Raw genomic sequence first — 27,588 nt, 5'->3', positions numbered from 1 at the left:
AACGTTTTACTTGTATTGTCATATAATAATCGGGATGAGGGATAAGCATCAATCCGTCTGTCTCTGAGCGGTACACAGTGTTTTATTGTGAAAGTGCTTACTCCTGGTGACGGTCCTTGGTTACAGGGTTGGCTGCTGGGTGTGACCGCTCAGCCGAGTCTGTCCGAAGGATGGGAGCGCTGCAGGGATGATGCGCTTCGTTCTCGACTGCGTGAGGACGTCGAGGGCCGCCAAAAGCCAAGAGGAAGCGAGGTACCGTTGTTTGCTTAAGTTAGTAGATGCTCGATCGATGCGTTGTGCAGCTCCGCTGTGACTCCGAGTTGAGCTGCCTGTTTGCTGGCTTGCTGCATATCACCCAAGTTTTATTTCAGTCCAGGCAATTGTACGATGTTATAATATTCATGATAATAATAGTAACGATCATAATCATTATTATAAAAACCAGATTTGTACAGCACCTTACAGAACAGAACGTTGTTCCCTTTTTCTTTTCCCTTTACTGAAACAGAACTTAAACAAGAACTAGCGAACCCAAAACAAAAGATGCTTATTGAAGTGAACTAGGAGGATACTTATTATACAGTATATGCTTCAAATATACGCCTGTGAAAATGATTTGTTCGTCACTGTGAATGTGACCACAGCTCTGGTTATCTGTGGAAATTTGATCGTTGTTGTCAACTTAAAAGTTTGAAACGTTAGAGTCTATACTCCTCTGAGGTGAAAGTGTGCACCTTTCAATGATATGTAGTGTATACATGCAAGTGTATAGATATATATGTAGATAGCATCTACAAGTGGTGAACTTCATGTATACTTCGATCATATGGATTGACCATGAAATTGTAATCAAAGTGATGAGACCTTCTGTGTACATGTTGTGAAAAAATGAAAAATTAAATCATTTCAATTCAGATATGTTTTCATACGCCTCTTCAAGAGGCAAAAAATAGAAAACCCTTGCAGAATGCAGCACTATTATGTCAAAAGGACGCAGCTGAAAGACATTTAATTTTTGGTGAATCTCTAGAGACTTTGCTGTGTCTGTGAAATACTGACATTATTGCCGCTTGTAGCGGGACTCTGAGTCAGAGAGCGCTGCATTGATGAAAGTTTCCCCTCCGGATGTTTTAGAAAATTTCTGATTCAGGTGGCTGAAGAACGCTGCACCTGACTCCAAAACGTCGCCGGATCTGGTCGTTTCTGTCTCCGCATAAACGTCACCTAATTTCTTGGGAAATTAGCTTAGCGTTCCGAATGTCACACTCGGACCGGCGAGTGTTGCTAAGCGTTAGCTGTTCTAACAGCCGCTGAGGAACCAGTGGTCTCACTTTCATGAGCCCGGAAAACTCTGTCAAGTGCGGGTGCTTTAAATTGTGCTTTTAATTTTAAGGCACTTCCCTGCAAAACTGTGCTGCACGATGTAAACTTTAAATGACAGATCAAAAGAAGCCTCATGGCAGACATGCTGCTGCCCAGTGAGCATTGAGGAGGGAGGAGCGGACGCGTCACATCCCGCAGGGTTTCATCAGAGCGGTGGCTGTCACATGTGATCCGTTGTTGTGATCGGGAATGACAGGTGACCGGCGATCACCGATCACACTGAAATCAGCTGATCACGATGGGTGACATATCGGAGCATCCCTACTTACTTCAAACTTGAACATGTACTTAATAAACTCAAAATGTTCTTAGTCTGAAGAAGTATTGCATAACTGTATTGTCTAGTCAACTACAAGTATATGAGCTGTAGTATACTTGCTGTATTTATACTGAAGTAGACTTAAAATGAACTTCAAGTATACTACTTTTTTCTAAGAGTAGTCCACACATCCATGTATGCACATGCGCAGTGACATGACTGTGGTTGAAAGACATCCCAGTAGAAGCAAGAGTTACGCAGAATATCAGGACGACATTCCGAAAATGCAAGTCTATAATGAGTGAGTTTCATGGTGGTGGTACATGATGCGTTCTGGATCTCTTCTTCCAGGCTGTTCCAGAGTCAAGGAGCCCCTAGAATTGAAGGTGCCATTGACACCGAGACAGAAACAACTGAATCTGCTGTTTGGTGTCAGATGCCATTTCGATTTAAAACTGTGATTTTTAGTTGAATAACAAGAGAGAACAAAGCTTTCAGTTGAATAAATACCGTTCTAAACACCAGAGTTCTGACGGAATCTGTCTTGTTTGTTGAAGTGCTGACAGTGGCAGAGCCGTAGATGACAATGTTAGCTGTTGTTACATGCTGCGTTCAGTGCACTTGCACTACTAAGCGTTGTTACTAACTACCAACTGCTGTAGTCTGAGGAACCTGGCTGCTTCATGGGGTCAGCATTTTTGCAGTGCTGTCGGCAATTCAAAAGTAGAGTCAATTCTATAGCTTCACTGCACAGGGAGCCAGTGCAGTGAAGCTAGCACAGGAGTGATGTGCTGCAATCTGACAGACCCAGTTAGAAGTGTCACTGCTGGGTTCTGAACCAGTTGGATGTATGATAGAGATTCTTTTTGATGCCAGAGAGGAGGGAGTGATAGTAGACATGGCGGGAGAGTGTGAATTCACTTGATTTTTGATGTCAATTTTGGATTTTTATTTATTTATTTATTTTTTGAGGGGATGGGAATTTGGCAAATAGGCTGACATGCTTCGAATGATGCAAGTAATGATCAGAATGAGCGCACCCTGAAGCACACCGGTACTCATCGTATGTGACAAAATCAAAATCATTACTTTGAATTTATTTTGTATTCATAATATTTATGACTAACAGCTTGATTGTTGTTTTTTATGGATTTGAAACATTGGCAATGCATCTGAGCACATCTCCTTTCTCCTACTCGGCTGACTGTTTTGCAAATCGGTCATGTGATTATTTATCTTGAAGTCATATTAGTTGCCCTTGTGAGTGTGTGTGTGTGTGTGTGTGTACATAACATAACACATGTGGTTTAAGGAAATGGCATTAAAATCATGGTCCTTTCAATTTCGAGCTCACTCAGTTGCTAATTTATGTAGCTCAATTGTGTGAATATTTATGATTGTAGACTCCAGTTTGACCGTGACTTAGTAGTTTTGTGCATCAGGCCAGGACAGAAAGATGGAATGACCACATCTCCGAATTTTGTCTTGAGCTACTGTCATAGATCATGGCAGGTCTCACAACTGTCCTGTTCCACTCTGCCTGCACTCTGTTCTGCACCTCTAATATCTGTCCATTATTCTGTATGACTGATCCCACATACTTGAACTCTTTTTGTTGCTCCATAAATTCCCTGCATCTACAATGCTCCACCTGCCTCGCTTTCATTTCCACATAGGTAAATACACAGGAGGATACTCTCTTGCTTCCACTGAGTTTCATTCCTGTTCAGTCCAGCTTGTACGTCCACCTCTCAAGCATCTCCTCCAACTCATCATAACTCCCTACTGATCACTGTACCATCACCCTGGAGCTCACCACACCACTGTCTCCCTGCAGAGTTTCCGCTACACGTAATCCAGCATGGTGCACTGCCATGGCTTAAATGAGATCCACCACGTCTTTAGATAAATCATCTCTTTTTTAAGATGAAATTTCACATCTTCAAACGTATTAAAACTAAGTGAAAACATTGAAACAAGCTTAAAACACATAATAGATTATGGCGGTGCATATGATCATGTTGGTTGTTAACAGAAAAATCCAGAAAGAAACCTCATAACGACTGAAGTCCGTTGCTTGTGGAACTTAAGGCATATTCTGGCCGGAGATATGAAGAAAGGGATGCTGTTCATTGAGAGATTTACCAGAGTTTTCATTGATACCAAGTCACTAAAAGTCAAAATGTGTGGGTCCAAGCATTGGGTGACCGTAACAGAGGCTGATCAAAGACCCCTGGAGAAGATGTAGTCAGAAAGGTGGCGGCCTGGGCAGTTTGTGTTAATGACATTTATACTGCGATCGAGACAGTAATACTCCGGCTGCTCGCTGACAAGCGGGAGAGCTGATGACATCTGCGGACTGTAGTGCTTGAATTCTGCATCCATAAAGCCGTTTGACATCTAGGAGTTGTTCCCATACTGAGCTGTTTTCTCTTTAAAATCAATTATGTTCTGCTTGTTTCCATCAAGCAAATATCACTGTTGTTCAGGCTCTGACTGCGGAGACATGAGGGAGATGAAGGTGAACACATCATACAGCCCTCCCCATTTCCAGTCTTCATGAATTTTGTGCCTAAACTAACTCACATTACATTAAAAGATGGAAAGAAGGATTAAATGGCCTTAAATCGCAACTTACTCTTTGTCAGCTCGGTGCACACTGCAGCTGATCAGTTTGACAACACGAGTGACTCTCCTCATGGACTGATGCATGAGTCTATCTAATGAAACTGCTGTGGCAGTGTAGCATGATGGACATTGGTGTGGAGAGGAAAATGGCTGGTTATTTCATGCCCTCGTCCCGTGCACACCGCAGTCAAGCCCGGTTTATTACTTTGTCACAGCAGAATTCTATTCTTGTACAGTATACTTACTTATACTTACAGCAATGCCGTCTGCAGCAGGGAAACAAAAGAAGAAGGAAAACCTCAATATAAAAGCTCTATTAAGGCTTTGAAAGGACAATTCCTACCTTTGTGAATAAGTCATCAATGAAAAATGTGTGAAATTAAATTAAAAACAACTTCTGTCTGTGAAGTGCATAGATTGATTAAATATGTATTTAACTGAATGATTATATGTTATAGTAAGACTTTCTGTCTAGAATCTTGACATACAAGTAATCTGACACTGTTCCATCTTGATATTGAAGTCACATTACACATACACAGTTGAAGATTCTGGACATGAAAGAACTTGAAGCAACTTTTATCATTTTAATGTTATTTATTATTTCTCTGAAACTGAGTTTCTGACCTAACAAAAGCAAAGGTGTCTGAGCTGGCTGAGGAGCAATTTGGGAGGAAATGCTGGAGTACATACTGTATATACTGCTATATTTGCTGCTTGCTATTTGTCTGGCAGGGGTGTTGTCTAGTTGTGCTGAGGGTATACTGCAATAACAAAGCATTGCATCCTACAGCAAGCAATTCATGAGCACTCACTCATCTGTGGAGTATCACAACTGGATTGGATTGGTTTCAGCTGATGCTCAAGGCGATGATTGCTACTGTATATCATATTTGATAGATGGTTAGATTATATTTGGTAATGGAAAAAAGCTAATGCTATTATTATTAGTATTATTATTATTTGTCGTAGTAGTATTATTAATAATAATAATGATAATAATGATAATAATAATAATACGCTAATTATACATTGATGATCTGTCGGAAAAAATTTAATAAGGCGGAATTGAACGGTGACTTTCCCCCATGCTGGTGTGCAAACCAATCTTAATTTGAAGGTTGGATGGCTCTGATGCTCCGTGGTGGTTTTTATGAATGGCTTCGTCAGATTGATGCCTACTGCAGTGGTTTGAAAGGAGGGGACACGTTGAAACAAGAAGCGTGAGTAGTCAGCAGCAGGGAGACGTTGGTGTTGGAATGAAAGCCATTTCCTCTGAGTGGAGAGGCCTTCCTCTGACACTGTCTCTCTGAATCATCCCCCTCTTTTTCTCCATCCTCACATTGGTGCATTGTGCTCGGATGCATCATTGAACACACACACACACACACACTCAGACACACGAGTAGCTCCACCCCCTCTGCAGTGTAACAAGCAGTCTTGGAAGCGATGGAGGAGCGAGCAGTGCAGCAGGCAAAAATGGAGAGCTTGCGGGAAGGAGGGCAGGATGGAGGGAAGACTGACTGGAAAAATGACTGCTCCCTCTCATCTTTGCTAAAACACTCATGTCTCCTCTGCTGGCGGTCTCCTAGGGACACGGACCTTGTTGAAACGGATCAACGAGTCATCGCCAAATCAACGGAAATAAGAGTAAGAAGACCGCAGCATCTAGCGCTGGTGTGTGTGTCTGTGTCTTATGCATGTGTGACTAATTCATGTTTGACCAAAGAAACTGTTTCATTCAATGTGGTGACTGGGCAGCATTTCCAATCCGAGCCTCCTGACATTGTATCCAGTGATGCGTGTATGCAAGTGTCACACCACTGGTTTATTGTGCTAGCGCTCAGCATGAACTCCTGCGTTCTCTACATGATAAAAGACACTTGCGTCATGAACATCAGGAAGTGTGACAACCTGCCATCCTGGGTATTTCAAGTTCAAACACAAATCTTGTCTGCTATCACATTATAAGGAGATATGACGTTAGATGAGATATGATGTTGAATATATGCAGACTGCATAATGGAGCTATCAAAAGATGTGGCTCTTGAAGTATCAGTTCCTACTTCAAATTACTTCTAAATTCGATGGGTGCTTTATTGAGTAGTGATTTATGAAATCACTTCTGAATGACTGAATTGCGGGGGCAGACTTGTGAAAGTGAAAATTGTATTATTTGAACAATTCTAACAATGGAATGGAGTAAAACTGTGGTACAAATTTGGTTGGCTTGGGCTCAAACTCTATCAAGCCTGACGGGTGCAGACTCTAAGAAACAAAGCTCAATAATTGTGATAAAATGTTACGCTAGTTCTGAACCACAGTTAACCAAATTTAGCAGTTCCCACAGAATAAGGAGGCACTTAGTTTGATCAATGGAGCTCCTGGTTTTTAGACCACTTGTGTTGTCTGTAGGAGTTGGAGAATGCAGTTACAGTGGAAAACCTGGAGTTGCAGGAGCAACAGTCGGACCGCCAGGAGCTTGAGGAAACTCTGGTGAAGTTGGATAAACACAAGGAAAAGTTGTTGCAGCAAATCAAGACCACCCGACAGCTCTGCTATGAAGAGAGTCAGAAGGTAATCACATTAGGTTCACCTACGGTCTCATGTGTCAATGGTGTGTGTACGGCTGTGTGTGTGTGTGAGCGGGTGTGTGTGTGTACCAAACTTCAAATCAGCGCGGAAAGTTGCGGTGGTTCAAGGCTTTTCAGCAGGTTTTTTACACACATTTGTATTTAATCAAAATGAAGCAACACACGCTGCCCATTCAGAAAAACATCCGGCAGCAATGTGTAAACAACACTGTGCAACCCCACAAATCTAACAGAACACATCCACAACAGCCAACATTAATTGACAGTGTACTGCACAAGCATGGTCGTCTTCTAGCAATAGAACTTCAATGGAGTCCTATCTTCATGGATTGAGTGACTGTTTTGCGCAACTTGTTTTTGCTGGTTAAACTGCACAATTCCTGGGGTGAGACATGACATAGAAAAAGTAGTATGACATTCTCCATACAAGGTTCTGTGTCACTACGTCATATAGCACATCAATTGATGATGCATTTCAGTCACAGTGAGTCCTTCACTGCAGCCACCAAGTGGTTCGTCTCAGTTTGGTTCAGGTCGGTACACTTATTTTGCCGTTTCCACGACTGAAAGGGGTTACAGTGGTACCTTGGTTTTAGAACGTCCGGGACCTCGAACAAATCAGAGTTCGAACAAAAATTTTGAGATTTTTTTTGCTGCGGATTTTGAACGAAAATCCAGAACTCGAATGGCCCCGAAAAAAGCTGGAAAAAACATAACGATGAGCACGCACATATACACGAACAGCACACCTACAGCAGACACTCTACATTCACTCCTACAAAAAAAACAAAAATTTATTTTTACATTAATTGTGATGGGAAGAATCGATTCAGATTTCGAACAAATTGCTTCTTGAACAGCCATCTGGAACGGATTGTAGTCGAGAACCGAGGTACTAGTGTATTGTAGTGTTTGGGACCCCCTCCTTATGCTTATGACATGCCCACGACATCACTGATTGGATGGGAGTGAGCGGGCAAAATCTGAATCAAATTGTGACAGAAGCCATTGTTAAACTGACAACAACAACAATCTATCATGGATGAAATGAAAACCTGGACAAATGAGGTGGAGCAAGATTTTCTACCTCATGAGTGCAGAGAATGAAAGGTTTTGTTAGGTTGGGTCATACTTCTGTGCAGTTGAAATATGATGTGCATGTGTGTGCTTTGTTTATCCTACTTTGTGGGGGCCAATTTTGACAAAACACTATCCTTGTGAGGACTGAATGACTTTGTGGAGACATTTGGTTGGACCCCACAAGGTTAGGCCACAATTTGAGGATTTAAACTTCAAACTAACTGGGTCATTACAGTTGGGTTTAAGTTTTGTTCAGAGTCCTGCTTAAGGTTAGCCATTTGTTTTGGATGGTTAGGTTTAGGGTGAGAGGCTGGGGAAAGCATTATGGCAATGAGAAACCGCACAATGTTCCCAAATACTAACATTTTTGTGTATGTGTGTGTGTAGCTGCATACTGTCAGACTGTGAAATATTATATATTTGAGGAATATAAACTTAAAATAAATGTAAATAAAGAGTTCTTAATGGCCGCTGCTGTGTCATCCCAGGCAAGAGAAAGAAAGAAAGAAGACAGGCCAGACATCTCAGTGGAAATCTCTTAAACATCATCATAAAATCAGTTATTTATGTGAACAACGGCAATTATAGTTGGCTCTGCTAATTAACATTAAAAACTAGGGCTAACAATTATTTTAAGAATCGATTCAACTGTTGATGAATCAGATAATCCTCACAGGCACCTGTTCCTAATGTCCCCACGTGGCCAATTAAAACCACACCGTACTGTAACAAGGTCTTTGTGATTTCCATCCACATCTCATCTAGAAATGTCTAATTCATATTCAGGTTTTTTATGAAATGTATTTGACATTGTAACTATTTCACTAACATTATTTTAGGTTGTTGTGAGAAACGCATGGCCACTCTTGCGTTGATAAAATTCTCAACATTTTTGGCACATCTTCCCTAAAGTTGCATTTAGAACAGATACAAGAAGTGTGATTCATCACGCCTCAACTATGGCCGTAGCACTATTCATTGGGATTCAAATCTTTAATCTATTGACAGCCCAATAATGGTTGGACAAATTGTTGAATGTCTAAAATCTGTTTTTGCAGATTCTGTCCCTGCAGGCAGAGGAGGTGCAGAAGGAGAGCCAGGTGGAAGAGTATGAGCGAGAACTTGCCAGAGCCAGATGGAGGCTGAGGAAGCTGAGAGAGGAGGTGAAGCTGGCCAAGAGGAAGCTGGAGGAAGCAGGAGAGAGAAACAGTCCTCTGCAGGACTCCATTAGGCAGTCCTATGAAGAAATCCTGCAGGTAGTTTTTGGTTTTGTTTTTTTGTGGGTATATGGGATCCTTTGAAGGATCCCATATACCCACAGACAGGAGTGTCCATCCCATTTTTGCTAAGAAAAAAAGTGTTACAAAGCAGACACTGCTAACACTGCTGTCCTCTAATATCGTATCACATTAGAAGTCCTACCGTCTACGCGTTGGAGTCATTAAATCTGCTAATGCGGAATTGAAATGTCACAAAGCGCATGAGATGTGTCCTATAAACAGCGAGATGAGCACTTGATGCAATGTGTAGCTGGTCCCATGTCACTGGTAACTTAACCCTTTGGGTGCCAGACTTTTTTCAATGAAATATTCCACTTTGACATCTCTATTATGAGGGGCTGTTTCTTGAATGCTGTTAGAGATGAAGGTATGCCATAAAGAAGAACTTCAGTGTGACCCAAAGTTGAAGGTGGGAGTAAATCCACTCATCTAATGTACGTATTATCCTGTCGCCAGGCGCCGGCCATAGTCAGTTCATAGTCGTCCCTTTTACCAGTGTTAACAACATGATTACTTTGAGTAGAAGCATCAGACTTCTCTGTTGTTATTGGCACCACATATAGGCTAAGGTCTCAGATAAATAGAGAAACAAAAAAATCATTTGACTTTTGGTTTCAACACATTTGACATTTGGGATGTTACCGCCTGCTTTTCTGAATAAAATGCGTATTTGTCAGAGATTTGGACACGTACCTTTCAGGTTGATCAACTGTCCTGTCACTGCTCTGCAGGAGGAAAACACCCTGTACTCTCTCTCCGGAGGTGCAGTGACTCCAGAAAGCCAGCTGGATGACTCCATGTCCCCTGCAGACACTACTGAGGATGAGCCACTTCCCATTAGGCCGTGGGGTCGGAGCCAATCGCTGCCTGCTTACGCCGACCTGATCATGGTTAGTGTCTTGGTTAAGCTAAGCCGCCACAGGTTAACTGTGGTGCTGTAGGTGACATATACTTTTATTTTACCACACATTTTGGGCAGTTTTTTTGGTTTTTCCAAACATTTGTAGTTGCCCAGTATTTTTTTTTAAATATATTTGTAATGTACAAAGCCAGAAAGTGGGTTTGTTGTGGGTTACAACAGTGTCCATCCACACAATGTTGTGCTTTTCTCATATTTCGTGGTGTTATTCATGTAGTTTATTTATTTTTTTTAGGAGCGGTTTGGAATTCAACCGTCTAAATCAAAAGGACTCATTTAACCACTCTGTTGCTTTCCAGATATCTAAAGTGGTCATTTATAAACTGAAATGATGGCCACCTGGATGGTTGGTATAATTACTGCAGTAATTTTATCACTTAATCACACCAAAAAAGTAAAGTAAAAATTATGGGATCATTAGATTTCTTTCACAGATTGATAAGTGCTTCAGATAACAAGCCTGTAGCACAGGGATATTCAACTCAGTCCTCGAGACTTTTGATCCAACCAGTCAAGCACAAGCAGTAGACTGTAACAAGTTAATCTGTTGCTCCTTGTTTTTTTGTTTCCTTCTGTGGAAGCAGCACAAATGTTGATATGGACCTAGAATTTATTAAAGAACTTGTGTGCTTAAGCGTTAATCACTTGTGTGTGGTGGATGATGTTGACATGATGTGTCTGCGTCTAGAGTGAATTTCAGGAACATGACGTGGGTAAGTTTGTGTTTTTGGGTGATCAGGGGGCCAACGGCGCACCGTTCTGTAACAGCCTAGCAGACACCAGAGAGGAAGCTGATGACAGTGGGAGCAGCTCATCAAAGGTGAACCCCACAAACATTCATCATTTGTGAGGGCGAGTTTAAGGACGCTGTGTCCTCTCACAGATGGACAGATCAGAGGATGGCGACATTGAGCAGGTGAAAATGGCAGAGGGGGAGGAGTTTCCTGACAGGCAGCTGGACTTTTACCAAGCAGATCCCTTTGTGCACTGCCAGAGCAATCGTGCGTATCCACATCCACCCTGTACACCAGTCATTCACCGCCAGAGTGTCCTTTTTTACAACATTTGTCATTTTCATTGCAGATGAACTTTTCAATCAGGACCTGTTTCTAAAAACAGACTCTTCTGGTGAGTAATTAAGTTATTTTGCGAGGTGGCCATTTTGTGAAGTTTAACTACATATCACTTATATGAATGACTTACTTTACAAACATTTCAAAATGATTTTGATGTGAAGCTGCTCTATCAGTATGTGAGATTTGATCACAGAAGAAAAATATGAATTATGGCCCCTTCAATGCTGTGGTATTACCAATTTTACAAATTTTTAAAAAGCTATTTCTTTCAGAATTGCTTTGTTAGCTCCTGCGACAGTCCAAATGTGTAAGTGTAATGTGTAAATGTGACTCCACACTTGTATTTAAAAGTCATTGGTCAATGTAATTTTCTTAACAGATGGATTTGCCTCTGACCCATTTAAAGGAAGCAACCCATTTGCAGCAGATGTTCTGTTCCCTGACGAAAAGGCCGGTAGTGACGACGGTACAGGAAATGTGTTCGACGAGGCAGACACCAGTCTGTCCTGTGCCGAAAACAAGGCTTCCACAGGTACTCAGTGCTTCGAGTCTGAGTTCCCAGACGAAGACAGCGATATTGAGATCAGTTACAGCCAAGAAAACCTCGACATTATCATGGGGTCCGACAACTCCTGTGGGTTCAAGCCCATTCAAAGCTCATCTGAGGATCTTGGTCCAGAGCCCGTGCATGGGTGGAAGTCGCAGGGCCAGTTTTCTGTGGAGTCTGACCCAAACGGTTATGAGCTGGACTTAAGTGCAGTCTCTCCTCCGTCTGACATCGAGGAGCACAGCCTTGGGTCAATCGCTGGGGAGCTCAGGGCCGAGCCGAGTGGAGACCATCAAGGTATGTAATACACTTACTTATTCAAGGTATGTACTACACTTACACTGTACATATTTGTCCTTTGAGTAGAGGTCAGAATTTAGTGGCCAGAAGGTGGAGGTGAAGAAAATGGCATGTTGAGGAGTCAGGGATGATCTGTGAGGAGCATCCACGAGTGAAAGGGAACTCTTGTTTCATGCAAATGCATCTTTTGTGTATTTTGTTGTGTAAATGTGCCGTTCCTTTTTCTAAAATCTAAAATAATACACATCTGATGCATTTGGTGTGGACCAAGTTATCAAAGTTGCTGCTCAGTTTTGGGCGGCGGAACAGCTGCTCTCGTCCGTCTTCCTGTGCTTCTCTGGGCTTGGTTAACTCACTGGAGATGAGAGTTTCCTCTGGGGCTGCAGTTCTAAACTCCAAACTTAAATGCGGATGTGGGCAGGTGGCAACTCAAGCACATTTAGGCTGCTGGTACTGCTGAGGGGGTTCTCATTTATTTTCAGGGCAAACTGTGAAAGGATGGTGTGTTAAAATCCATCTGATGAAAAACTAGATGGTAGATTCTGCTCTGTCTCACCTCCCACTCTTGCACATTTGCATATAGACACGTGCATTCATAGCAAGGACATGGTTCTTGATGTGGTTCTTCATGTCACTGACTGGTTGGCCACTCATGGACAACTGGATAAATGATGGATGGATAGGGATTTTGGAATTTGTCTAACTCTCGTCCTCTTCCAGGTGAAGCTAAAAGTGAAACAACTCCGTCTGAGAAAGAACACACAGCCAACAGAGAAGAAATTCCGTCTCTTGAGGTCACCTGCGGTCAAGGAGGCGAGTGGGATTGCTACATGGAGAGGAAACCTGAAGACCAGTTACTGCCAGTTTTACAAGACCATCAGGTTCTCAGTATCAAGACTGAAAAGACTGATCTGAGCTTTGAGTTAAGCTATGAACAATGCAGTCAGTCTTCTTACGACCCATACGGATTTAAACTTAGTCCAGAGCACTCCAATAACACCCTCTTGGACCCTGACGAGCATGAACTCAGCCCTGAGCCCCTTGACAATGATCTGAGCTATGACAATGATGATCAAGCTGGTCAATCTACCCATCTGGACTTTGACCCTTATGGGTTTGACATTGCCTCCGCTCAAATTATACAAGAGTCAGATCCTTACGGCTTTAAGCTCAGCCCAGAAGACGAGAACCAGGAAGTCCCAGAGCTCTGTGACTCTGCCAACTATGAGAGCCTGGATCTCAGTGGTTTCAAGAACAAGGAACAGGTGGAATCCTTTGAATATACCAACCAGGAAGTTCTTGATCCTTTGGAGAACCCTGAACATTGTGACAATAATCAAAACATATCGGTCCAGTTTTGTGACAGTGAGAGGAGTGAGGTGCTGGTTAATATAAGTGCAAACAGCAGAGAGTTGGAGCTTCTTTGCGATGAAAACCAGGAAATTGTAGATCACTGTAGTCCTGACAACCAGGAGGTGGTGGAACCCTTCTCTTTCAGGCACGAATACAAGGAAGAAACCTCTAATCAGGAATTGCTTAAACCCTATAGTTCCAGAGATCTGGACCTGCTGGACTTCTGTCCTGATAATCAGGAAGTGCCGGACTTGGATACGAACCAAGTGCCGTTGAATTTAGTTGCTAAAGAAAATCAAGAAGTTTTAGACTCGTGTACATACGACAACCAGGAAGTTCTGCATGACATTGGCGATGAAGATCTAGATCCAGGCTGCCATGACAACCAAGAAGTACTAGATAGGTACAGTAAGGAAGTTTTCCCCGAAAAGAACAACAACAACCAGTGTGTCCTGGAAAACGAGTGCGCGGTCATTAACAGCTCTGACAGTGACAGCGCTACTGAAGACCTGCTGGGATTGGAGCGCAGCAACACTCACACATGCATCGCCCCAAACACCACCAAGTCTTTCACAAAGGACCCCACCTCAGCCCCAGCCCCTGCAGGGCTATTGGAAGGAGATCTGTCCTCCGTATTTGGAGCAGGAGGATATATTGGTTGTCCTGATGTAGCTGATGATCTGGAGCCTCTGGACCACAGAGAGGTCAAGCCTGTACCTGAGCCGGTACGACCTGTCAGGCCTCCACGGCCTTCGCTCAGGGTGAGTATGTGGTCCGAAACTTTCCCCGCGAGCAAATGACTAATTTATGGTTTATAATAACACAAATGCTTCTCATCTCATTGTGGAGGAAAGTCCCTTTAAAAATCCCACCCTATGGCACCTGTGAGGTTAGCTAGACCTTAATGTAATAAATGTAATGCTGTGTTCTCTGTGGAATCAGAGTGGCCCAGCAAATACTCAGCAGGACTGTCAGTGAGACAGGCCTTTGTGGATTGTTGATGTTTGATTGATGTTCAGGTTATGTGTGAATCATTACAATCTGTAGTACTGTCTCTAAATTGGTGCTTGCTTCCATGTTGCTTTGTGTCATGGAGATATCGCTCTTGTGTGGACAAACAAAATACATTTGAGGCACACATTTTAAAATATGTGTTATGGTACGTTGTGTCTCTATTTATTATCCCCTCAGACATCAAGTCTCAAGTGGAACACAATCTGGGCACTCTGATAGGAGACGCCACTCATACAGAGCTATTCTTCATTCAAACGTTACTTGCGTTACACACAATAGCCGATGTGTGACGACATTTCAGACTGTGATGAATTTCTAATATTTAATTGATGTTCTATGCTACGTTGACGTCATTAATCAAAAGTTGTCTGTGTTCAAATTATATAGTGATTAAACTCCAACCCCACTTTGGCCGCCACTTTAAACACGTGTGGAACTGCCACTGGGTAGATGTTTTCCACATTGTCTGACTAGTTGGTTAAATGCTGTAACTCAAGAATGTACATTTTTAGTCACCTGTACATGCAGTACTGTTTAAACACCATCCAAAGTTTCAAAGCAGGTGTCTCAAGCTTGGTAAATGTCCCTCCCCTTGCTCCTTACCCTTGTTAGTCACTTTTTGCTCTCAGTCTATCTAGTATCTTCTATCGATCACCTCCCCAAAGCTTTTCTGCCGAGTTCAGGTCTGTCAAGGCCTGTGACTTTGAGTTTTGATTCTTTTCTTACAGATGAAAATAAGTCATAACAAAAACATCCACAATGATCCATGATGAAAATTTTTATTTTATAAAAAACTTTCATTTGTGTATTTTTATAATACAGTATCCACCCTAGTTCCTAAACTACAAAGATGGCTTATCAGAGGTCAGTATGCTCTTCACTGAGTCTGTGGACCTTAATATATACAGGGTAAAGCTTTTTTTCCCTGGGAGAGGGTCTAGTCCAAGTTTCCCAGGGCTGTTCTTCTGGGAGGACACACTGAAGCAGACTCAGAGGAAATTGTTTCGTGTTTGACCTTGAAATAGCGCCCTCATGCCCCAGAGGAGCCAGAAGAAGTCTCAGAGAAGAGGGAAGCCTATGTCTCTTTCCTGTGGCCCTACCTTGTATGAGCTGATGAAAGAAGATAGCTAGTTTCCTGAGCATGGCGTCTCCGCAGAGCTCAGACCCAAAATGATGGATTCAGCACTCAGCCATAAATAACCTCTTCTCATCATCCTGCCATTCTCGACATTTAGCGTGATGTACAGCCAAGGTTTTGCTTTTAAACGAGTGACTCAAATCATTGTGTTATGTGTGTTACAGGCAAAGGAGAAAGCGAAGTTCCAGAATCAGGGCATCGACCTGAAGTGAGATCATATCCATCCCTGTAGAACACAACGAATGGTGCTGAGGCACGATTGGGGAGAAAAGAATCAACATCTTAATGGCAATAATACTTTCGCTGTGAAGATTAAAATGGAATTCAGACCAAAGCTGGGACCAGCTGATCCGACAACAATATGGTCATCTTCTTGTATTGTGTTTTTTTTTAAATAACTGAAAAACTTTTCCCCCATAATACATTAGAGAAAGGTTTGGTTGCTGCCTGAATAGTAAATACAGTGAAAAGTGTGCTGTGGTTACCAGTAGAGATGGGCTTACATAAATATATATCTTCATGTAACCCATTTTCAGTGGCACTCTCTAAAATCAATGAAACGTCACGTTATTTTTAAACCTACAGCGCCATCTACTGAGCACTGTAAATAAGGACACTGTTTCATGAAGCTTTATGAACCCGTCACTTGTTGTACAGTATATCACATCTGAAGGAACAAATTCATCAGGCCAACAACGAGTTTTAATAGCACACTTGTCCTTGCCTCTCACTCTTAAGAGGCCTGATGCTCCAATACATTTCTAATACATTTGAGTAAGCTTCTTCAGGAGAGGCAACTTCCTGAAAAAGAAAAGGAGTTTTCCGATCTGTTAATGGATGAGGGGAAAAAAGAGTTGAGGATGATGAGTGATTGGATCATGTATGTCGAACTGGATGGGAAGTAGTGAAAGGGTGGACCACAAGCGACAGCAGTGGGGATTGGTTTGGGAGAAACCTGTTTGGGGATGTAGAATAATCTGTAAAGGCAGACTTAGAACGAGAGCAGCACTCCACAGAAGACCAAGACAGAAATGACCAAGAAAAAAGGTGCGAGTGAGTAATAATGATTTCAATGAATGAAACACTTATGAAACAAGCTAACTTGTTTATTTGGCATCTAGTGACAGTTGTTCAAGATGTTTGTCACACACACAATACACACTGTACAGTGGAAAGTGAAATTCTTTATGTCCCTGCTCCAGTTGGGCAGTTTTAAACATAGAGTGCCGTACAGAGAAGTAAAAATACAATGGAATACTAAGTACTAAAAAATAAAGCTGTAAAAAGGTGAGTGTGCACATGCGTTTGCATGTATGAAAGAGACAACACTCTTCATTCTGTAGACGGATGACCTGAGGGAAGAACCTTCTTCTCTTCCTCTCAGTGTTAGTTCATAGGCGATGGAACTGGTGGCCTGATGGCAACAAGGAGAGGAGAGAATGTCCAGGATAGAGCAGCTAACTATGGGTTTTCAGATGAAAACATGCGCAGTGACCTACTGTCATGCATGAGTTTTGGAATGACGTGTCTGATCTCAGTAATGTCAGTGTTATCCAACAGGTCTGACTACAGATGGTGCACATGATTGAGGCCAAGTAGGCTGACTCACTGTGGCTGATAGAAATGCTGTGAGATGATACCGGTGATTTGAATGTGCTGGGGTATATCTACAAATGACCCTAACCATAACCCAGCTCTGCAGTAGTCATATGCGACAAGTTAACCGCCAACATTGTTTGTCCCTTGTGGACTCTGTGACTTCACTGTACACGGTCAGTTCAGGCCTACCTCTTTTCTTTACATGGCACTGTGAACCTCTTGAGCAAACCTTTACTTTGTTATCAGTATCATCCTGTTACGCAGCACACATATGGCCATGTGTCATTGATTTCTCAATCAATATTTACTCATATTTGTATGATTCAGATCTGACCTGTTCTCATTACAAACTCATTGTCTCTTTGAAGAAGTGAATACCGAAGAGATGCAGTCTAACATCTTTCTTTCATTGGTTTCAGTTCTGAAGTGATGAAAAAAGTGGTCAGTGTTTACCAGACTTTAAAAACTGTAGAACGTACATATTCCTTTGAAGCAGAGATCCTGTCGTTACACCAGTAAACATGCACTTGTTTACATTAGTTTGAATAGATGTGTGTGTGTGTATGTGTGTGCACTCACAATACAAGCCAAGGTTTCCATCACTCATAGTTAAGCCCATCCTGCTGTTAAGCCATCTGCCCCTGGTTATCTTGTGACGATTATAACTTGTGATATGTGTGTTACTGTGTTGGAAACATGACAAAATACAAGTCGTTTCTGATGCCACCAGTGTCATTTCATTTATGCTGAAGTAAATTTACTGTTTGCTGTTGACTGAGATCATTGGTCCCAATCAGAGCTTTTTACACATTGTAGGCATGAAGCAAAAACTTGTTTTGATTTTTAAGGTGTTGAAAACCTGTCTGCATCGGAGCTCATGGAAGATCTACACATCTGGACAAATGGGACATCAGTTAGTTACAAAACAAGAAAAACTGCTGGTAATATAATGAATATTTCGACCCCTGCACCATCAACATCCATCGGTTTCCTCCAGACTTACTGCAAGTCACTCTAATGCTCCAAAATTACATTGCCATTCATAGCTTCTTTCCTCTAATCTGAAACAAGTGCGGAGAGTTTGAAAATTGAAAACGACCACCCCTGCAGGGTTTTTAGAAATCTTAATTTATTTCTCTGCACCTTTCAGAATAGAATAGACACTTTCCCTGATATACTACATCACTCAGTCTATTAAAAAATTGTAGTACATAATGTGCTTGAGAAGATTACTAGAGAAGGGAGCGTTTTTTTGTTGTTGCAAACAATCACATTCATAAAGCCAAAGTTGGAGCTTGAATAGACAATTACGGTGCTTACCAAAGATCTCTACAGAAGTCACATACCCGCAACATGCACAGTCACAAATTAATTCATTCATCGGGATGGGAGTAAATATGAACAAAGATCAAACGAAAGTCCAGCTTCATGAGACACGCAGACTTGGCTATGTTCAAACGGCACCAGCTTCACCAAGAATGACTGGAGCCGAGAAAATCCTCACCTGCTGAAACTAATGGCCGCCTCCGTGTCGACCACGGTGGAGGTGTGTACCATCTGCTGGGGTCGTTGCTTCCGCCACTTGCACCAGAGGACTATGACAATGATGATGATGCAGAGGAAGATGAACAGTACAAAGAGTGTACCAAGCAGAACTCCAAGGCTCATGTCTGGAATGACAGGGAAGTAGTACCAATGCCGTTAAGAGAGAACTCTGACTTCACTGTACACGGTCAGTTTGGGCCAACCTCTTTTCTTTACACGGCACTGTGAACCTCTTGAAGCAAACCTTTACTTTGTTATCAGTGTCATTCTGTTACGCAGCACATATAATGCCATGTGTCACTGATGTCCATTTCTCAATCAAAGTTATTGATGGTTCATTTTATTGAACAATTGTTCATTGTTTATTGAAAAGCTTATTTACACATATTTGTGTTCTTGTACTGTTATCTTTGCGATAACAATTTTTGACCAACAGAGTGAGGACATTTTTTGTGAAGTGCGGGCATGTCCTCACTTCTTCGACCCTCAATTTAAAGATTAAAATTTCAAAATAACTAGATTATTGGGTTAAGAGACTGAGCAAAGCATTATGTCAATGAGTGTTCCCAGTAAGAAGTAGAAGCATGCGTGTGCATGGGTAGCGTGTGTATACCTAACACAATCGACTGTCCAGGTGTGCACAGCTGTGTGCTCCACGCTCCCTGCTGCGTGTGTGTGGGTCTGGATGGGATGTAGGCAGCCACCATGAAGCAGTAGCTGTGACCTTCATCCAGCCCCAAAACTTCAGCTGTGCTGGAGTCCGATATCATATCTCTCTGCAACCCAAAAAGCAAATCAAATCGTTCATCTGTCCGTCAAAATCTAGAACGATTTCTCCCGATCAAAGCTACATGCTTATTTTTCTTGTCAAAGCAGAAGTTACCTTCCTTGTGCTTCCAGATTTGTAGTAGCTGATCTTGTACTTGAGGTCATTTTTGAGAATGTCTCTAATTGTTAGCTGCTTCCCTCTTTCATATATGCTGGTCAAAGGGTCATCGATCACCACAGTCACTCTGCCTTTTACCGAAGACTCCACTGTGAAGTTTGCATGGCTGATCTCACCTGCAGAAGATCACAGACGCTTTAAATTCTTTTTTTGTCCTGTCTTTACTGTGTCACACGAGTTATGGTTTTTCTCCCACCCCTCGTGTTTGTCTTCAGGCTCCGGTTTTCGGCGACCCCTTCAGTTCAAGTTATTGTCCATGTTTTATTTGTGTTTTGTGTACAATACATTTCAGCTGCTACCTTTGTTGTTGGAGCTCTAATGTACACTATTAGCATATAACATGCATGCACTTACTTTCTCTGTATGGGTTGAAATCAGGAGCGAGTGTGTGTGTGAACTCATCCAGGTCTTCGTTGTGCTCCGTTTGAATGTCAGCAGAGTAGGTCCTGTCATAGGAAAACTATAAGGGCTAGTCATGAACAAAATCAGTCTTGATGTCAGAATTGAGGAGGGGAAAAAACATTCATTACATTTCATTCAAGTTTTGCAAACCGTGATGAATTAGATTTTTTTTTCTTCTTCTTGCTGTATCGGATGTCAACGGGGTCCTGGACATAAATTGCACGGATGAGCATGCAAATGTGCTGCCTGATTTTCCATTGTTGCTTGTATCGCGTTCTGCACTGTGTGGTGTGTTGCAGAGTCTGTTGTTTAGTCTATAAGGGGGGCGGTGAGTTCCCCCGACCCGGGGCTCAAGACACTTAATGGGATTGGTGCATCTGTTTTTTTTCTATCTTGGTTTTTAACCCAGATGTACAATTGCTGCATCAGCAAGAAATGTGGAGTATTGACTGAGAGCTACACGCTCAGAAACCTTCTGAAGTCATAAACAATGGTCAAGGAAGTCTAACAATAGGGTCAAAAAGATGTGCCAAGAAGTGATCTGAACCAAGAAGTGATCTGTGTGTGGACCCTGGTCTCCAGTTGATCGTTGTGATGGATGCCTCAGAGGATTGGCTGCGAGCCATTTTGTCCCAGCGAGACCCCCAGAACAACAAGGTTCACCCATACACCTTCTACTCCAGAATCTACGACATTGGTAATTGCAAACTTCTGGCTCTGGTGGCAGCCCTGCAAGAGTGGAGGCACTGACTTGAGGGAGCAGAAGTCTCTTTCCTGGTTCACAACTCCAGAGAGTCAAGAGACTCAATGCTCGCCAGGCCCGGTGGGCCCTATTCCACTTTGCCACTCTTCCAAGCTCGCCTACCATCCTGGGGTGTGCAGTAAGGTTAGCCTCATCGCAGTAATGGTAGCAGTAGACTTTGTCAACGGTCTTCCACCTACTGCAGGTATGACTACTATCATGACGATCGGTGACGGCTCTCCAAGATGGCACACTTCATCCTTTTGACAAAGCTACCATCCACTCTGGAAACCACGAGATGTCAGAGATGACATAGTTCATGGGTCTCCCGGTCACTGATTCTCAGTCTGGATCAAATTGCTGAGTTCCATGCTAAACACCCTGAGAGGCCTGGTAGAGTGCCAGGAGGCTCTCCTGGGTTGGGTCTTATCCAGCATTCTTGTTTATCTGCTGCGACTTTGATTTATATTTAGATAACGCATGTGTGTTCGTTCTTCTCCTGCAATATTTTTTATCTACGTGCGTACCTGTTTCTACACTGCGTAATAAATAAGTTCTACCTGGTGTTTGTTTATTCACATTTTCTGTTGTTTTTTGATTCTCGTCTGTTTTTTTTTCGATTTTTCCACCTGCCTGTGTGTCGTCTTCTCGCTCAACTTTTGCTGCGACGCCTTCAGTTGTTGTCATTGTGATTTATTTTATTTTTTTTATTTTTTATCAAATTTACTTAGCGTTAATCCATTGGTCAGAGTTTTATGTGGTCAGTGCATTGGGGCCCAGCCCTTTGTGCTGATGATGAAAGAGACACTCACATAAACAAGGGACAGGAACTTACCGTGCCTGTCTGATGTAATGACCACTACTGACTCCATAAGAGGACACAAAGATAGTCAAGACTAATACAGTTGCAATTCTCTCCATACAATGGAGATTATCCAGCCTGGCAGTTGTGTGTAATCAGAAGACCAGTAAGGGGAAATTTCACAGCTGCTAAACACTTAACGTTCCAGGAGTAGCTGATGTAGTGGGCCATAGCTTGTTGGTTCCATTACACTGGTCATTTTTGTGTTAATGGTGATAAATGTATTACTTATTAATTGCTTTAATCCAGTGGGGTGCAATGTCAGGGGCAGAGTTTTCATCAAGATGAGGTGCCCTGTGAGAAGGGCGTCACACAGACCTCTAATTTGATTTATTTTTCAGTTATTTGGGGATTATCAAAGAACAAAGCAATATTGGCGGTCCAAGCTGCACCTCTTCCAGTTTATAAAAAAAAGTAAAATGTAACAATACAAAACAACGATGATCTGCTGATAATTGCTTTTGACAGACTTGAATCATACCTGTCCAGCGGATCAAGGTAAGCGGTTAAGTCACACTCTGTGGAAAGAATCTCGATGCAGTCAGGATTTTGCATCCAGTCGCCACCGTCTCTGAAGACAGAAGACATAAGTCAGTTAAAAAGTCCAGTTCAAACTTTGTGACCATGCACTCAGACATGCATTCACCTGGAGTACTGCACAGTGAACCCATGAAGAAGTTGGTCTGACTCCTTGTATGACCAGGTGAGGACGGTCTTAAAGTCCACGGAAACCCAGCGAACATTATCTGCCTTAGCCAGTGATTCTTCATCTGTCACATGAAAAACAAAGTGAGATAGGTGCAATCAAATTGCAGATCAAGTGCAGGGAAGTTGATTGAGGTGGATTATATCCATGATTTGGTTCAAATAGCTTACTGCATGTATAATGATGTGAGGGGCAGTGTAGCGAAACCCTCTGTTCACCAGTCACCAACTGTCTTGGCTGTATGTAGCCCAAGAGCCTCCAGCACTTCTTAGAAGTGACTCAGTCAAAAGTGCTCCTTTTGATGATCTCTTTGTCATGGCCCATGTCTATACACCTCCAGGAGATGATCAGGGAGATCACGTCAGTCATCCCTGGTGACTACCCTTTCATAAGTCATGGCCTACACATCAAAGTGTTGGTCATTGGGGGATTACACTGTAGAGCGTCACATACGGTCCATGACAACACGTCAACGCCTCCCACAACGACTCTGTTAGTGCCCAAAAATCTAAAACCCCATCCAGCAGCATTCGGAATGTCCTTGACAGGTGAGAAAGAAGCTGTCACATTTCCTCTTCTACATAGATTATATAATAAATGTGTTCTAAATAGAAAATCCTTCAAGATAAATTCTTGAATATTACATTTAAATAATACTATCAATAAGCACAGGCACCAGTGAAGATTGTTTCTGTATTTTCATGCAAACAGCACTTAACCAAATCAATAAAATGTTGTGATACCAGAATTGTCCTGGCTCTTGCCAAGTGACATTAGCACTGCTGCATTTCAGAGTTGTCAAATCTGCTAAGAACAATGCTGAATGAACAATGCCACACACATTTCGTCACCACAGTCACAAGGTAGTTTTTGGTTTATTTTGGTGAGGAATGTCCCTCACGTCAATGATGTTCTTGGGTACGCAGTGGAAATCCTTCCATGACAGAGGAAAAGGGCCATGTTTGGACACGACAGGTGTTAGTGACATTTGAAAATCATTTGTACTGCAAACAGTGTTTTGTCTGCTACGACGGGGTCTTTTGAGTTTGCAGTCTTATTATTTACTGGTAGTATTATGTGGCACATTGTATTCCTAGTGTGAAATTGGACTCTCTTCAACAGCAGATCATATACAGTATTAGAGAATAGCCGACACTTATGACCTTAGACTTTAACTATTGTAGAGCACCACTAGATTGCTCAAAAATGTTCAACTAATACCTGTTACAAGCACCATAATATTTCTGTAGACAGTAGTTTAGCTTTGATTCCAATAAGAATAAACGTTAGAAGATCATCTCTTATATTCAGGGTTCTTATGCAACGTTCTGCTTTTTTTTTGCTACCTGTTGCTTTATTGTGAGGTCCTGTAGTTTATATTCATCGGGTGTTGTGATGTAAAAAAAACTCTCCTTGTTTAAATAACTGCACAAATGTAATAGAGACCATTGACGCTGATACAAAACTGAGAAATCTTCTTTTACCCCCTTCTCACAGTTACAGAGAAGTGCTTGCGAAAGTAGGCGAGGAAAGCATGTATATAAATTTTCAGCTGTCTAATCAGAACCACATGAGTCAGGACTGAACTCTAAACAGCAGTTACACAATGGACTTGGTATTTACCTGCAGCTACAACCATCCAGGCAGAAACCCCTAGTGAAAGCAAAAGTCTGATACAGGCCATGTTCCCGTCCGTCACTCCTTAATGTAGATCACATATAAGCTAAAGATGTTTCCCCTGCTTCACTGTGTGAGAGAGTGCGGGAGCTAGACTCTGTGGGAACTTGGGGTCCGTTTAGGGTTCCGCCTCTCTGCTCTGTTGCCTTGTCCCACCCACAGGGACAGATGATTTGTTCGGCTTGGAATCCATTTGAGCAACATGGAAGTGAGTGAGCAGATGAGACAGAACTCCTCCTAAAAGCTTGTGAGTCCTGCAGTAACAACCTGAAAGCTCCAGCTCTGTTTCTCTGGCAACCATTAATCAGTTTACATTCCTCAGTGGAACAGAGGATTCTGTGTGTGGAGGGCAGGACACAATGAGTCCAAAATATGCCACAATGTTGCATTTCTCGATGGAGAAAATGATCATACTGAATCAATGTCCTGAAAAATGTCAAATTTATCCGTCAATTAATCCTTTTTAGTGAAGAAAATGTCATTGTTTTTGTAAACAAAACGTCTGAGATTTGTCAAGCTGGGTGGGACAGAAAGTACTGTAGAAACAACAGCCTGTAGAAACTTAAGTCGTACATGATGGTCAGTTGTACTGCGGGCAGCTAAGCTGTTACTACACTGTAGAATCTTAAAATAATAAACATGGGTGATTTAGACATGTACATATATGGCATTAGCTTTTGTATTAGTCCAATAGCTTCACGCCGATTCCTCAAGAAATCAAAGTCACTCACTTGACAAAAACATGCCCACCAGGTAGGTGCATAGCAGGCATGTAGGCAGGCCTTTTGGCAGCTGTAAGGTCAAGTCTGGGGAAAAAAAAGGGAATGCTTTACAAATAGGGGAAAAGGGCTGGTGCTTGAGCAACGCAATGGCTTTCTCTTTGTGCATGTGGTAAAGGCAGACATAACCTGAATCCTCCAGCATCATGCATCAGCACGTAGTGCATACTGGTTCACCCAAAGCCGGGCCCCGCATATGGAGCCCTCTGCGAGCAGCACAGGAATGCTGGTCAAAAAAAAAGTGAGTATACACAAGAACTCTTCTGGAACTCTCCATGGAATGGTTGAGTCTCATGAGGATTAATAAATGTCCTATTTATTCAATTCAAGTTCAGTGCATCTGGAAGCAGCTTGGAAGAACAATAAATGCAATTGAATATGGACTTATCCTAGTGTGCTGGTGAGTAAGAGTGAATGTGTCTTCCTGATAATATTCTGCAGGTCATTACACAACATCTGACACCCATTTGCTTGGAATCACTCAGCGGGCAGCATACTTCTGGATCTTGATGTTACCAAACAACAAACATTGAGAATGATTTGATTGAGAGCACGGTTGAGGCAGCCCTCTGAAGTTAAGTACAAAAAAGTTAAATACAAAAGAAGAAACAAAGCAAATGTGTAAGATCTATAAAAGTAAACACAAAATGGGCACTTGGAGAAAAACATAAAAGTAATAAAATGCAAAACAGAAAGCAACGGACAAGTCACCCAGGAGAAAGCATTAAATGAGGAGTAGGTTATAATGTGGCCAACTTGATAAGGATTGGATATGCACTGAGGCTACACAGATAAAAAGTGGAAGTCCAGTACACGTCTCAAGGCACATGTGTTATGCCCCTACAAAAGATGTGTGAAATGCATTTGGCCGTAATGAGCACATGCTCAACAGCGCACCCACAAGTGATATTTAGCTTTTGATAATATGAAATAAAATCAAGTTATTTGCTTTTTAAAGTGGATCTTAAAATCATTATTTTTACCTCTACTAGTCAGGGAGCGGTGGAGGTTTGGGCTCTGTTCTTTTGTATTCATTATTCATGATTGTAATAAAGAATTGGTCTAGAGAGATTAAAAAACGTATTTCAATGAATTGTTCAGGGCTTGAAATGGCAGAAATAGAGTGAGCCTTTTTTCCTTTGGGGCACTCAACACAACAGTATCAGAGGGATCCATCTTGCTGTGTTATTCAGTTAGAATACAATCCAAATGGTGCACCTCCTGCTTAATTCACATTTGTTGGGCTCAACAAGTCCAGGCAACTGGGAGCAGTGTCAGGCATGATAGCATCAGTTGTCATGCTCCATTTCTTGGACAGCATTTGCACGACTCCCAAAAAGAATACATACATGTATTGTCAGTTTACCACTACTTGTTTACCACTACTTGGTTCTGTTCATGGTTGCGCTTGAGCCTATCCCTACGGTCAGGGATAGTCTGAAGGGCTGAAGGGCAGGAAAACCGTGGACAGGTCACTAGTCTATCACAGGGAGCATACATGCTCAGTTTATAGTATCCATTTAACCTAGTGAGCATGTCTTTGGGCTGTGGTACCTGGAGAAAACCCAGAGGTCAGGAGCTAAATTCGAATCCTGATCCTTCTTCCTGAACAGCAGCAGTACTAACCATTGCTCCACTGTACTGCCCCTCAAAAGAATTGCAGGCGTGTTTTTTCCTTCTTTTTTTTCCAAGTGCAGAGCATGGTCTGTGGGGTCATCTTACAGATTATCATCTTACAGACATCAGTGACCACCAATTCCCATGACATTTGACAAAACCAAATCTTCTTCTTCTTCTGCTGGTGCTTATCCGGGGGCGGTTCGCGGAGGCAGCACTCGGGGCAAGGAAGCCCAAACTTCCCGATCCGCACAAACCTCCTCCAGCTCATCCCAGGGGATCCCGAGGTGTTCCCAGGCCAAACCGGAGACATAATCTCCCCAGTGAGTCCTGAGCCTTCCCCGGGGTCTCCTCCCGGTAAGACATGCCTGAAACACCTCCCCAGGGAGGCGTCCAGGGGGCATCCGGATCAGATGCCCGAGCCACCTCAGCTGGTTCCTCTCGATGTGGAGTGACGTCGCCCGGCATGGCGCAACTGGGGCCCCACCCTGGTGCCAGGCCTGGGGTTGGGGCTGGAATGCGAGCGCCTGGTGGTCGGGCCTCTGCCCACGGGGCCCAGCCAGGCCTAGCTTGGCAGTCGGGGGCAGGGCACCCGACGACCTGGTTTGTGTGGACAAAACCAAATTACTGCCTTAAATTTAGATTCTTAAAATGTATGTTAACACCGGCCTTGAACTGACTATAGGAGAGAATTTGAATTTCTCTCAGTCAGACTATGATGCCTAGGTGATCCAGTTAACAGTTTGATTTTTACTTAATATCACCCCACGTTTTTGCCATGATGATGACCACGGTAATGCCAATCTGTAGAGGTTGGCTGGACTAGAACCACCTTCACATGGTTCAGTTTTAGGCTAGTACTTCTATCCCATGTCTAGCTCCTCTGCCCAATAACAGGCTTCACTACTGGTTTAGGCACTCAGAGGGCCTGCGTCATGATGTGAACTGTTTAGATTAGCTCTCTGTTCAGTCACGCTCCACACTCCATATAAAATCTCCACTGTTCAACTCCAAATTTGTGGAAAGGGCTTTGTAGCCTCTCAGAAAATATGGGATGTACTAGTTGACCAATAAAGCTACTCCACCTCTCCCTTGTTTATTACATTATAATTCACAATGATCAAATAATTTCTGACATACTT

At 42.5% G+C, this 27,588-nt stretch overlaps 2 protein-coding genes across 5 annotated transcripts; one reads left to right on the top strand and one right to left on the bottom strand.

Annotated features, from left to right (window-relative positions):
• Positions 1–125: 125 nt before the first annotated feature.
• Positions 126–18,223, top strand: LOC128769899 (uncharacterized). Of its 4 annotated transcripts, none has more exons than XM_053883964.1 (11): positions 126–252; positions 5,863–5,947; positions 6,686–6,847; positions 9,003–9,200; positions 9,956–10,114; positions 10,883–10,963; positions 11,027–11,144; positions 11,227–11,271; positions 11,599–12,063; positions 12,787–14,180; positions 15,736–18,222. In XM_053883964.1, the coding sequence occupies exons 1-11, from the start codon at positions 188–190 to the stop codon at positions 15,781–15,783; spliced, it is 2,820 nt and encodes a 939-aa protein (XP_053739939.1). In that variant the 5' UTR covers positions 126–187; the 3' UTR covers positions 15,784–18,222. The 4 variants fall into 4 exon arrangements, with proteins under 4 accessions (XP_053739939.1, XP_053739940.1, XP_053739937.1 ...); XM_053883965.1 differs by having other exon boundaries at positions 127–252; positions 5,863–5,920; XM_053883962.1 differs by lacking the exon at positions 126–252 and adding an exon at positions 5,438–5,493 and having other exon boundaries at positions 5,668–5,947; positions 15,736–18,223.
• Positions 15,520–24,142, bottom strand: LOC128769901 (tissue factor-like). Its single transcript, XM_053883966.1, has 7 exons — positions 23,997–24,142; positions 22,314–22,437; positions 22,149–22,238; positions 20,016–20,107; positions 19,599–19,777; positions 19,329–19,491; positions 15,520–18,840 (listed from the first exon to the last, which is right to left on the bottom strand). Exons 1-7 carry the CDS (start codon positions 24,055–24,057, stop codon positions 18,671–18,673), a joined length of 879 nt encoding a protein of 292 aa, XP_053739941.1. The 5' UTR covers positions 24,058–24,142; the 3' UTR covers positions 15,520–18,670.
• Between the last annotated feature and the right edge of the window lie 3,446 nt (positions 24,143–27,588).

This window comes from Synchiropus splendidus, chromosome 13, assembly GCF_027744825.2.
Source record: "Synchiropus splendidus isolate RoL2022-P1 chromosome 13, RoL_Sspl_1.0, whole genome shotgun sequence".
NCBI classification, from domain to species: domain Eukaryota; kingdom Metazoa; phylum Chordata; class Actinopteri; order Syngnathiformes; family Callionymidae; genus Synchiropus; species Synchiropus splendidus.
Note: the sequence above shows the minus strand (reverse complement) of the source record. Positions and strands in the feature narration are given on the sequence as shown.